At 37.4% G+C, this 12,937-nt stretch overlaps 1 protein-coding gene across 1 annotated transcript; it reads right to left on the reverse strand.

Moving 5' to 3' along the window:
• Positions 1-848: 848 nt before the first annotated feature.
• Positions 849-1,787, reverse strand: LOC110326802 (olfactory receptor 6C3-like). The gene has a single exon (XM_021205394.1). The coding sequence runs from the start codon at positions 1,785-1,787 to the stop codon at positions 849-851; it is 939 nt and encodes a 312-aa protein (XP_021061053.1).
• Positions 1,788-12,937: the final 11,150 nt, after the last annotated feature.

Raw genomic sequence — 12,937 nt, forward strand, 5'->3', positions numbered from 1 at the left:
CACTGGCTGTCCTGGAACTCACTTGGTAGACCAGGCTGGCCTCGAACTCAGAAATCCACCTGCCTCTGCCTCCCAAGTGCTGGGATTAAAGGTGTGCCCCACCACCGCCCGGCTAAAAATACCTTTCAATCAGTGCTCATACATTGAAGTGTCCTCAGTTCTAACAAAGCATTTCTGCTCACCTTAATAAATCAAAGACTCATCAGAGAACCCACTGAATTTTCAGAAGACTTATTTTTCAAGTTTCTTTACTGCTCTTCAAAATCATTTATGTGATTCCCTGTTCTGTAAATTGGAATTAATTCCCAGGATTTGACAATATATTCATAAGAGTTGTGATTTATTATAGACATTATCTAGTTCTTCAATTAAAGTTTGCATATTTGATCTCATTTAATCTTATAAATGTGAAATATTCATTCTTATTTTTAAATAAAAAGTAAAGGTTCAGAGAAATTTTATGCTTTTCATTAATTCATATGGCTAGCAGTTGATAAATAACATCAGATTACCTATGAATAAAGAACGCTTTTTTCAAAACAGAACTACATAGCCTATCATGTATTTAAAGAGAAATATGGAGATGGTTTGCTTTTGTCAATATAATATATATACATACATTAATACACAAAACATTTATGTTCCCTTTGAGCATATTGCATTTCAAAACATAGTTTCAATTTATCTTATTTATGTTGGTTAAAGTTGAGATTTGAATAATGAATTGAGTAGGAAACTGATAGATTTGCACTGCCCTTTATATGTTCAATTTACCTGAAATAATAAAAATTACAAATTATCTTTATTAAATCTTTACAATGGCATTTCTTCACATTGACACATCCTTTCTATTTGCTTCTATACAACAGTACTTTATAAATTAAGTCTTTGAAAGCTTGTTTTACTTGCTGGTTCCTTAATGTATAAATAAAAGGGTTCAACATAGGGGCAATTGAAGTATTGAGAACAGCTACTGCTTTGGTCAGTGATGCCCTTTCATTTGCAGAAGGTTTCACATAGATAAAAATGCAACTTCCATAGGACATAGAGATGACAATCATGTGAGAGGAACAGGTGGAGAAAGCCTTTTTCCTCTGACTAGCAGATGGGAACTTCAGAATGGTGCTGATGATGCAGATGTATGACAAGATCACTAGAGCCAGTGTGAACAGCAGAATGACAAATGCAAAGTAAAATCCAATCATCTCTAAACTCCTTGTATCTGAGAAGGAGAGCTGTAGAATGGGGAAGTAGTCACAGGAGAAGTGATCAATGACATTAGAAGCACAGAAGTCCAACTTGAGGACCAACATTAATGGTGGAAAGATGGTCAGGAATCCTGCCAGCCATGAGGTAAGGACAAGAAGGGTGCAGACTTTCTGATTCATGATGAGGGTGTAGTGCAGTGGTTTGCAGATGGCAACATAGCGATCATAAGACATAACAGTTAGAAGAAAAAACTCAGACACTCCCATGGAGATGAAGAAATATAACTGAGCCAAACAGTTGTTATAGGAGATTGTCTTGACTTTAGTAATTATTGACCCCAAAAATCTGGGGATTGAAACACTGGTGAATGTAATTTCTAAGAAGGAGAAATTCTGAAGAAAGAAATACATAGGAGTCTTTAAACGAGAGTCTAGCAAGGTGAGGATGATGATGGTTAGGTTTCCAGTGACACTTAATATGTAAGTTATTAATAAAATGATGAAAAGTACAAGTTGAAGTTCTGGTGTGTCTGATATACCCAACAGCACAAATTCTGTGATCACAGTGTGGTTTCTCATACTGATGCTTTTATCTTTTAACAAAATCTATGATTGAAAACAAAACAAAGAACTCAATTTAGTAATATGAAAGCTGCCTGGAATAAAGAGTTAAAGGAGGAGGTGTATGAGGATAAGGGCTGGGAGGGGAGTCAAATCAACCATGTATATATGATGAACACATTTAGTAACCTACAGCTCTATAAAATATCTAAAATAATGTATTTTTAAAGGAGACTAAATAGAAGTACTTTAAATGGGTGTTCAACAAATTAAAACACTAGTGCCAGATGTGAGACACCTCCCTATGAAGCACACCCCAGAAACTATCAAAACAACATAGACTATTTTCATAATTCTTGGTTTCACTCCAAAACTAGAAGGTAATATCCTACTACTGAAGACACTACATAGTCTAGATACAAAAATACAGAATATTCAAGGTTGAACTAGCCTGGAAGATTCCATCATATTAGCTAGTATTGATAGTGCTAGGAAGTTCTATGCAAGCTGCTTAGGAGGAATGGTAATATCTGGCCACATTCATATGTAGACCCTTTGTGACACACCACTGAACTTCCTGAATGTATATGCCCACCAGGTCAATAATATCATGAATGTTCTAAGGATACCAAGTTGCTTCCATATTGGTTTTGAGATCTGCTCTATTGGAGAGGATACATGCCTGCCTCTGTAGAATTTGTCAAAAGTCTATGGACAGAGAGCTCTCCATTCCTCTTAATGAATATACTATCAATGACTTTTTAGGGGGCTGTTCATTTGTTTTTTCCAAATTGGCATGAGAACTGCTTTCTAAATATTTATGTTCATACCCACAGATAAATGCAGCTCTCATCTTTGGTTTAATAAAACCCTTCCATCAGTTGTGGATGGGTCAAAGTGCTGAAAATAAGTGACTGCTGAATATTTGGTCCCATACAGGACAGCTGTCATGCTCCACTGACACCCAGTGAACATTGTAGAAAAGAGGAGATGAACTGTGGGATAAGGAAGAGTGCAGTGGAGTTCTATATTCTGGATAGGACATGGCTGTTATAATAGTGAACTCACGACAGCTGCAATTTGCAAATTAAAAAAATATTTTAATACAATGTATTAAAAATATATGTATTTCTATCTCCATTGAAATGATGCAATGGCTCTCTCTCTCTCTCTCTCTCTCTCTCTCTCTCTCTCTCTCTCTCTCTCTCTATGTTTGTCTCTTTGCAATTATTTGTTCATTTTTTCATTTTTTTGTNAAAAATATATGTATTTCTATCTCCATTGAAATGATTCAATCTCTCTCTCTCTCTCTCTCTCTCTCTCTCTCTCTCTCTCTCTCTCTCTCTCTCCATGTTAGAATCATTGCAATTATTTGTTCATTTTTTCATTTTTTTGTTCATTTTTCTTAAAGGAGAAATTTCAAATACAGACTGTCTTGAAAGGAAAACATGTATGTACAGATAAACATTTCTAAATCTCTCATTTATGAGTTTACATAAAGTCTCTCTATATACCTACAATTTCTATATTTATGATGCTATTTGAATTATATTGTTGCAATAAAATCTGACAACTTCACTTATATTTTGAATAGTCAGAGACTTTTCTGTTTTCTAATATTGGATGGTTTTAGAGTTAAAGTGTGCATGATTAGGTATTGTGTTGAATCTGATGTCAAATGCTAATTTACAAGAATTTGTTCAATGGAATTGATACATGGTAACTATTTTACACAGTAATAGTTATTATACTTTTCATTCATAGTATAAATCCTCTTAAACATAATCCCATGAAACACTTGCTTGTGCTTAGAGAACAGAAGGACTTATACCTTCTTGGTTACATAAAAGATTATCTTCTAGGGCTTTGTAATGTAATGCTACAACACATTGACATTGTCACATAAGTTTTTTTTGCTTGTTGCTGTAATTATCTATGAGCATTTTTTCTATAGTAACTTTATTTAGGGTTGTGTAGATAACTTAGCTGTGTAGATAATTTGCTGTTAAGCCTGAGGACCTAAATTCAATCTCTTGTACCCACATAGAAGAAGGAGTTAACTGACTCCTGAAAGTTGTTCTCTATCTTCAAGAAACAAGTCATGGCACATGCATACAGTAAATGCAATACAAAATTAAAGCAAAAATCCTTATACATTTAATATCCAGTTTGTCAGAGAACAAAAAATGAAGCCATAAGAAAAACATTAATGCAAATATAACATGTTCTCCTTGCTATAAAAAGTAAGCAACATGACTACTATGTGCCTAGTTCTCTCCTAGTATGTAGCAAACTAGTCTGCTATAATGCAAGTTCTCAATTTGTATGACATCAATGTGTGACATCATTGATTTTTAATAGCAGGAATGGGAAAGTGACAGGAAATTTTTGTGGGTTTTCTTATTTTTAGAGTCTCTGTGTAGTTCTGATTGTCCAGGAACTCTGGAGTTCATGAGGGCCTAGAACTCATAAAGATCTATATGCCTCTGCCTCCTGAGTAATGTTAACAGTAAAAAATTTTATTCAAATAACAGACATTTCTCCTGTATCACTTGTTTTTTTGGCAATCAACATTGTTATATATATATATATATATATATATATATATATATATATCAGATATATTGTTATTTGTCATATATATATATATCATTAATATATCATGAAAAATTGAAAATCAAAAGGCAGTCTGTTATTGTGGTTTAAGAAATGGACCAAGAAAGTATCATCCTGAGTGAGGTAACCCAGTCACAAAAGAGCATGCATAGAACGCACTCACTGATAAGTGGATATTAGCCCAAGAGCTCAGAATGTTAAATTTGATAACACCAATCAAAATTTATAGTCTTAAAGACCTATTTACTTAAAATATAAAATATTATACTTATAATATTTTTAAATTTCAAAATTTTTAAAAATATTTTTCTAATTTTCATACAATAAACCCTAATCATATTCTTTTACCTACCTACACTTCTCCTAAATTCTTCTCACTTCTATGCCCATTCAACTCGATATTCTCTCTTTCTACTCCCCGCAAAAAATCCAGTAAACAACAAACCCACTAAATACAAAAGGGTAGAAAATATCAACAACAAAACACGAGACTAACACCAAACAAATGAAACAAAACAAAAAACATGGAGTCCATTTTGTTATAGCCCACTATTCCTGGGCATGTGGTTACCCTACAGCTCTATAGTGTGTTCAATAGACCCAGAGACACTCCATTGGAGAAAACTGAATTTCTCTTTAGCAGGACTCCTAATGACGAATTGCTATGCCCATAGATGGAGCATCAATCTTTCATTGTCGGAGAAGCTTCCTCTTGCAGTATATGAAAACTGACAGAAGACTCACAACTAGGCAATGTGCAGAGAGTGATAGACTTTGGACTACTCAGCCCTAAATGGAACATTTTTCTTAAACTCCTTTCATCAAGTCTCATGAAGTTATGAGGAAAAAGAAGCTTAAACATTATAAGAGCCATAGGTCTTTGATGACTACAAGGAAACAGTATCACTCAGACACAACAGGACTACAAATGTGACTTCACAGAGCCTGTGACAGCACACACAAACAAATATTCAACACAAACAAAATCCTAGCAGACAGAGGATAAAGTGGACACAAAGTCCCACCCCTAACAAAGAATAATTGCAATTCAAGAGAGTTTGATGATCTCACAAAGATGAAGGACATGCTTTAGTATGTGAATGATGTATAGCAGTGTCAAAAGTAAAAATATATCTATAATATCTTTTATATATGTACAGATATATCTAGGAACTGGCCTGAAAAACCAATTATTTTAAATAATAATTCTCTAATTTCTAGAGAATATTGGGTGGTGAGACACTATAAAGTTCTCTGTAAGAGGTAAGGATTGAGTATCACATAGGGATGTGATAGTTTTACCTTCTGTGGTCACTATGAATCCCTGAGAGGCCAGCTTGAGAAGGGAAGGAAGGAAGCAGAGAACTTCAGATGTGATGCACCTGTCTACAAAGCTCAGCAGTATCATAGGGAGATGAAAGCTGCAACCAATCTGCTTTCCTTTCAGCCAAACTTAATTTTCCTAATAACACATGGACGACTTTACACTTGAGGATAATTTGTATCCAGTTCCTTTGAGATTGCTGAAGTACAGGACTGAACTATTCTACAGTCTTTCCTTTGTTAAGGCTAGCATACATACATCATTCATCTGTACATTTTTAGAGCACAGGGAAAATGAACAACTAATGAAAACTATTCAGTATCTTTACAAGTCAACAATACTTTTGAAACTGGTGAAAATAAAATGTGTTGCATTCACTATGGATATCAGTATGGGGGTGCTCTCAAAAAACTAAAAATAGAATTACCACATGACCAAAATATACCATTATTAGACCTATACCCAAAAGACTTTAAATGCCACCACAGAGATACATCCATTTTTATTAGTTTTATTTTTTTACAGTCCAGTGGTTAACCCCCTCCCTGTACTCCCTTCCACAGTTCCTCATCCCATTCTTCCTTCCTCTCCCCCTCCCCCCCCCGTCTCCAAGAGGATGTCCCCACATGCCAACACACACTCCTGCCAGGCCTTCCCATTCCCTGGTGCCTGAAGTCTCTCAAGGATTATGTACATCTTCTCTCACTGAGTCCAGACCAGGTAGTACTGTATATCCATCAGGGGCCTTGTACCAGCTCATGTATGCTGCTTGCTTGATGGCTCAGTGTATGTGAGATCTTAGGGGTCTGGATTAGTTGAGACTGCTGGTCTTCCTATGGGGTTGCCCTCTGCCTCAGCTTCTTTCAGCCTTTCCCTAATTCAACTACTGGGGTTACTCTTGAGCATATATCCAAAAAATGCCCCGCTATACCACAGGGGCACATACTCCATTTTCTTCATAGTAGCCTAATCTGTGATAGCCAGAAGTTGGAAACAACCCAGAAGTCCCACAATGAAAGAATGGATACAGAAAATGTGGTTCATTTACACAATGAAATACTATTCAGCTATTAAGAATAAGGACATCATGAGTTTTGCAGGCAAATGGATGGAACTAGAAAATATCATCCTGAGTGAAGTAACTCAGACCCAAAAGGACATGCATTGTATGTACTCACTAATAACTGGTTATTAGCCAAAAAAATAAAGTATAGAATACTCAAGATACAATTCACAGAACTCAAGAAGGTTAACAAGCAGAAGGGCCCAAGTGGGGATGCCTCAATACCACTTGAGAGGGAGAAGAAAGCAATCATGGGATGGAGGGACCTGGATGGGAGAGGGGAGTGTAAGCAGAAAAGGGATATATCCATTTCTTTTACATCTTTTCTTTTTCAAAATTTACAGTCAAGGGAATTGAAACAACTTACTCTCCATCAACACATGAATGCATATCTTATGTACTCAATGGATTTTCACTTAACCATGAAAAAAATTAATGAAATTTATAGTAAATAAAAGAATCGTGGAATTCTTATGTCAAACAAGAAAACTCAGAAAGACAAAAATGTTATTTTTCTCCCTAAGTGAATCCTAGATTTTATGTTCTATTTATGTATGTATATATACACAGCTATGAGCCAGGAAACTAGAAATAGAATCATAATAAGAGAGAAGGGGAAGGCTTTAAATGAATAGAATATGGACATAGAATAGTAAAAATACATGTAACATGAAAGTGGAAAGGAACAAATGGAGAAAGAAGCTACAGTGGGGGACCCTGGGTGGGTCGAATCAAAAGTGCAAACAGGAAGAAAATGTTCTAAAGAAACCTAGTGCTTTGTACTTTAAAAGTAAAAGCATAATGCTTTAAAAATTACTTATATTTTTAAAGCTAATAATAAGATGCAACAATACCAATAGTATATAGTAATATACATAGTAATGTCATGGTTATTATATTTGCAATTAGGCTTCAATTTCTCTCAAATCTTAAAATGAAATTTTACATAATATTGTATTTGACAAGACACTTTTATGTATTTACTCAGAAACAAGTCCCATTTACCCAGTTAGAAAAGAAGTTTTCTTTTTTGTTGTTTTTTTGTTTTGTTTTGTTTGTTTGTTTGTTTTTTGTTTTTTTTTTTCAAGACAGGGTTTCTCTGTATAGCCTTGGCTGTCCTGGAACTCACTCTGTAGACAAGGCTGGCCTTGAACTCAGAAATCCGCCTGTCTCTGCCTCCCAAGTGCTGGGATTAAAGGCATGTGCCACCACTGCCTGGCTGAAAAGAAGTTTTCTTTATACTTTACATACATTTATAAATTTTCTAGCTGCATCAAGTTTATACAATTTTATTAAACAAAATATTCTTCTAGTCCTATATGTTTTTTCCTTTTCTACTTATCTTAGGGTTCCCACTGCTGTGAAGAGATACCATGACCAAGGCAACTCATAAATGACAACATTTAATTGGGGCTGGCTTATAGGTTTGGAGGTTCAGTCCATAATCATTACAATGAGAAGTATGTCAGTGTCCAGGAAGACATGGTGCTGGAGAAGAAGCTGAGAGTTCTACATATTTATCCAACTGTAGCCCGGAGAGGACTGGCATCTTCAAGCAACTAGGAGGAAACTTTCTCAGAGCCCACCTCAGAATGACACACTTCCTCCATAAGGCCATACCTTCTAATAGTGCCACTCCTTGGACCAAGTATATTCAAAACACCACACAAGTCAATATTTAGTAAAGAGTGTTATTCATGCTCAACTTTAAACAGATGTTTAGAAATAAGGAGAGATGAATATAATTTAATAATGTAGGTGGGGTACTGTACATATTAGCAAGTTACACAGTTTTAAAACTACATCCTCTAATAGTAGATATTGAACATAAATAATGTTTCATGTCTAAGAACTGACAATTAAAATTTTATTTTCTATGGACTTACTGTGCCATTTACTAGGTAACGACATTTCTGCACATTAACATATAACTTAAATTTAAAGTAAATATGCAAAACAATAAGGTACATATGGAAATATCAATGCATAAGTCATTCCTTTGACTCAGTTATCTTCCTCCAGTACTATACTTCTTTATTCATTTTTTTAATTTTTTCCTTTATGTTGCAACTTTCCTCTATGTGTCTGTGTCCTCTGTTTAGTCAGTCTGTTGTTTTTCAGATAGAAAATTTGGAAATCTATTAATGATGAAATCAGTGTGCCATGCATGGTATACCCATTGTGCAGTGGTGCCACAACTGTTAGTTAAATGGTGTATTCAACTACTTTCTGATTGGACTCAAGACCCATTCTTCAAGATGGATTCTTATCTGATACTATGAGCCTAGTCAAAATAATAATAATAATAATAATAAATGTAGTAGAGAGGGGCTTAGGCCCTCGGATTAACCTAACGTCATTTAGCTAAGTTATCATGGGGTGAAGCTGCTCTCTAAAAATTTATGTTTGTATATATAGACAAATGTGATTTCTGGACTTAATCAGAAGTCTTTTCTTCAGTAAAAGATAGTAATTATAGAGACATATGACTGCTTTTGCTACTGATAATAAGTAATGGTTGATTGTTCAGCTCAAATCTGTACATTTATATATCCCTCTCCTAGGCTCAGGGATCATTTAAGAGGATGGTAATAGGAAGAATGTAAGAACCCAAAGATAGAGAGACAGACTAGAAAATGCTGTCTTTGGGGGCATGGCATACACAGCTAGTGCAAGATTAACTTTAAAGCAACTCTGGCCACCTGTAATGGGCTGACACAAGACTCTTCGCATCAACAGTCAATAATGAATAAAAAGAAGTCTCAAGCATCTTTACACTTATTCGTGAACTATTGCTACTGATAGATGATGGGAAAGGAGTCATCACTCTTTATTTGTGTACACTCTGAGAAGTCCCCTGGATTTCAGTAGTTAGTTTTAAAACTAAGGTAAAACAGATCATTCTGGATAAAGTCAGTGGGTATGAAGAGAGATATGGGGGGGGGAGACAGAGACAGAGAGAGAGTCAGAAACAGACAGACAGAGAGAGTAGAAAAAGAGAGACACAGCACAGACAGATGACAGACAGAGGGAGACAGGCACAGGCAGAGACACAGAAAGGAACTTTTAGAAGGAAAATGGAGAGTAATAGAAATGAGAGGGGGATTAGAGATGATGGGTCTTAATCAGAGTGGACTTTATACACTTACAAAGTGTCAAAAAAAAAACAATTTAGTAAAAGCTGCCATGTAAGTAAATAAAATCTTTTTAAAACATTAAACAAGCACAACAACAACAAAAGGTCTCAGGCCAAGATCAAAAATTCAATGGCCAGCACATGCTGGCTAAGATTTAGAGCAATGGAAACAATTCTCCATTGCTGGCGGGAGTACAAACTTGTACAACCACTCTGGAAATCAATTTGGTGATTTTTTAGAAAACCGAGGATAGTTCTACCTCAAGACCCAGCTATACCACTCCTGGACATATACCCCAAAACGCTACAGGGTCCCACAAGGCCACTTGCTCAACTAAGTTCATAGCAGCTGTATTTGTAATAGCCAGAAACTGGAAACACCAAGATGTCCCTCAACTGAAGAATGGATTAAAAAATGCAATTTATTTATACAATGAAATACTACTATTCAGATATTAAAAACAAGGGCATCATGGATTTTGCAGACAAATGTTTAGAACTAGAAAATCCTCAGTAAGGTAACAGAGCCAAAAGGGCATGCATGATGTGCGCTGACTTATAAGTGGATATTAGCCATAAAGTACAGGATAAAGACACTATAATCAGTAGACCCAAAGAAGGAAAAGAACAAGGAGGGCCCAAGTTAGGATTCATGAATCTTTCTCAGAAGGAGAAATAAAAGAGATGTTGGAATTTGATGAAGAGAGGGAGTTAGGTAGGAGAGGGAAGAGGGAAGACAAAGGGGTGAGAAGGGTCAGGTGTAGGGAGACCAAAGGAGATAGGCAGTGGGCAGGTAGGGCATCTCTAGGATGTGCCAGAGACCTGAGATGGGGGGGGGGGGACCGGAGACCTGGGATGGGGGGAATCAAAGTGTCTATGAGAGTGACTCTATCTGAGACTCCTAGGAGTGGTGGATATGAAGTCATCTCCTGAAGCCAGGCAGGACTCCCAGTGGACTATAAAGAACAGCAGCCCACCCATAAAACCTTCATAAAAAACATGACCTGCCTACAAGATGTACAGGGACAAAGATGGAGCATAGGTAGAGGGAATGGCTATCCAATGACTAGCTCAAATTGAGACCCATCCCATTGGCAAGAACTAATCCCTGAGACTATCACTCTACTGTGCATGCAGACAAGATCCTAAGATAACTGTTCTCAGAGAGGCTCCACATAGCAGCTGATGGAAACAGATGCAAAGACCCACAGCCAAACATTAGATAGAGCTTGGGGAGCCATGTGGAAGATTTGAAGAAAGGACTAAGGGACCTGAAGAGGATAGGGACTCCACAGGAAGACTAAAAATGTCAACTAATCTGGACCCTTGGGGTCTCCCAGAGGCTGAACCACCATCCAAAGAGCATGGTGACAGCAGATGCTGGTGAGGTTGTAGAGAAAGAGAAACACTCCTCCATCGCTGGTGGGATTGCAAGCTGGTACAACCACTCTGGAAATCAGTTTGGCAGTTCCTCAGAAAATTGCACATAGTACTACCTGAGGACCCAGCAATACCATATACCCAGAAGATGCTCCAACATGTAATAAGGACGCATGCTCCATTATGTTCATAGCAGAACCATTCCAGAACCTGGAAAGAACCCAGATGTCCCTCAACAGAGGAATGGATACAGAAAATGTGGTACATTTAAACAATGTAGTACTACTCAGCTATTAAAAACAATGAATTTATGAAATTCTTAGGCAAATGGATGGATCTGGAGGGTATCATCCTGAGTGAGGTAACCCAATCACAAAAGAACACACTTGATATGCACTCAGTGATTAGTGGATATTAGCCCAGAAGCTCAGAATACCCAAGATACAATTCACAAACCACATGAAACTCAAGATCGAAGGCCAAAGTATGGATACTTCAATTCTTCTTAGAAGGTGGAACAAAATACCCATGAAAGGAGTTACAGAGACAAAGTGTGGAGCAGATACTGAAGGAATGACCATCCATAGATTGTCCTACCTGGGGATCCATCCCATATACAATCACCAATCCCAGACACTATTGTGGATGCCAAGAAGTGCTTGCTGACAGGAGCCTGATATAGCTGTCTTCTGAGAGGCTCTGCCAGTGCCTGGAAAATACAGAAGTGGATGCTCACAACCATCCATTGGATGGAGCACAGGATCCTCAATGAAGGAGCTAGAGAAAGGACCTAAGGAGCTGAAGTGGTTTGCAGCCCCATCAGAGGAACAACAATATGAACTAACCCGTACCCTCAGAGCTAACCCGTACCCTCAGAGCTTCCAGGGACTAAACCAAAGAGTACACATGGTGGGTCTCATGGATCCAGCTGCATATGTAGCAGAGGATGGTCTAGTCAGTCATCAATGGGAGGAGAGGCCCTTGGTCTTGTGAAGGCTCTATGCCCCAGTGTAGGGGAATGCCAGGGCCAGGAAGCAGAATTGGGTGGGTTAGTGAGTAGGCAGAGGGGATAGGGAGTTTTCAGAGGGGAAACCAGGAAAGGGGATAACATTTGAAATATAAATTAAAAAATATCTAATAAAAAAAAGAGCTAGCATGAACTGAACCTAAGTATCCTGAATATGGTCTTCATGTGAGTTACCTAGCAACTGTAGCAAGCGCTGTTCCCTGAATCGGTTACCTGTCTGTGGATTCAGTGCCTAAAACTGGGCAGACTTGCTTGTCCCTCAGTGGGAGATGATGCCACTAGTCCTGAAGAGACTTTATATGCCAGGATGGGATGATACCTAGGGGACCCTTTCCCTAATCAGAGGAGAAAGGGGGGGGGGGAATAGGAGCAGGGAGGCATATACTGGGATGTAAAGAAATTAAGGGGGGGGGAAGTGATCCAAAAAAGCAAAATCAAAAGCAAGAAGAAAGAAAGAAAGAAAGAAAGAAAGAAAGAAAGAAAGAAAGAAAGAAAGAAAGAAAGAAAGAAAGAAAGAAAGGAGGAAGGGAAGGGAAAGAGGGAGGGGGAGGGAGGAAAGAGAAGGGAAGGGAAGGGAAGGGGAGAGAAGGGAAGGGAACGGAAGGGAACGGAAGGGAAGAAA

The sequence above is a fragment of the Mus pahari genome, chromosome 9 (genome assembly GCF_900095145.1).
Source record: "Mus pahari chromosome 9, PAHARI_EIJ_v1.1, whole genome shotgun sequence".
Classification (NCBI taxonomy): domain Eukaryota; kingdom Metazoa; phylum Chordata; class Mammalia; order Rodentia; family Muridae; genus Mus; species Mus pahari.

What these genes read in the sequence shown, in the direction of transcription:
- LOC110326802 (XM_021205394.1), bottom strand. Translation starts at nt 1,787, where the DNA reads ATGAGAAACCACACTGTGATCACAGAATTTGTGCTGTTGGGTATATCA.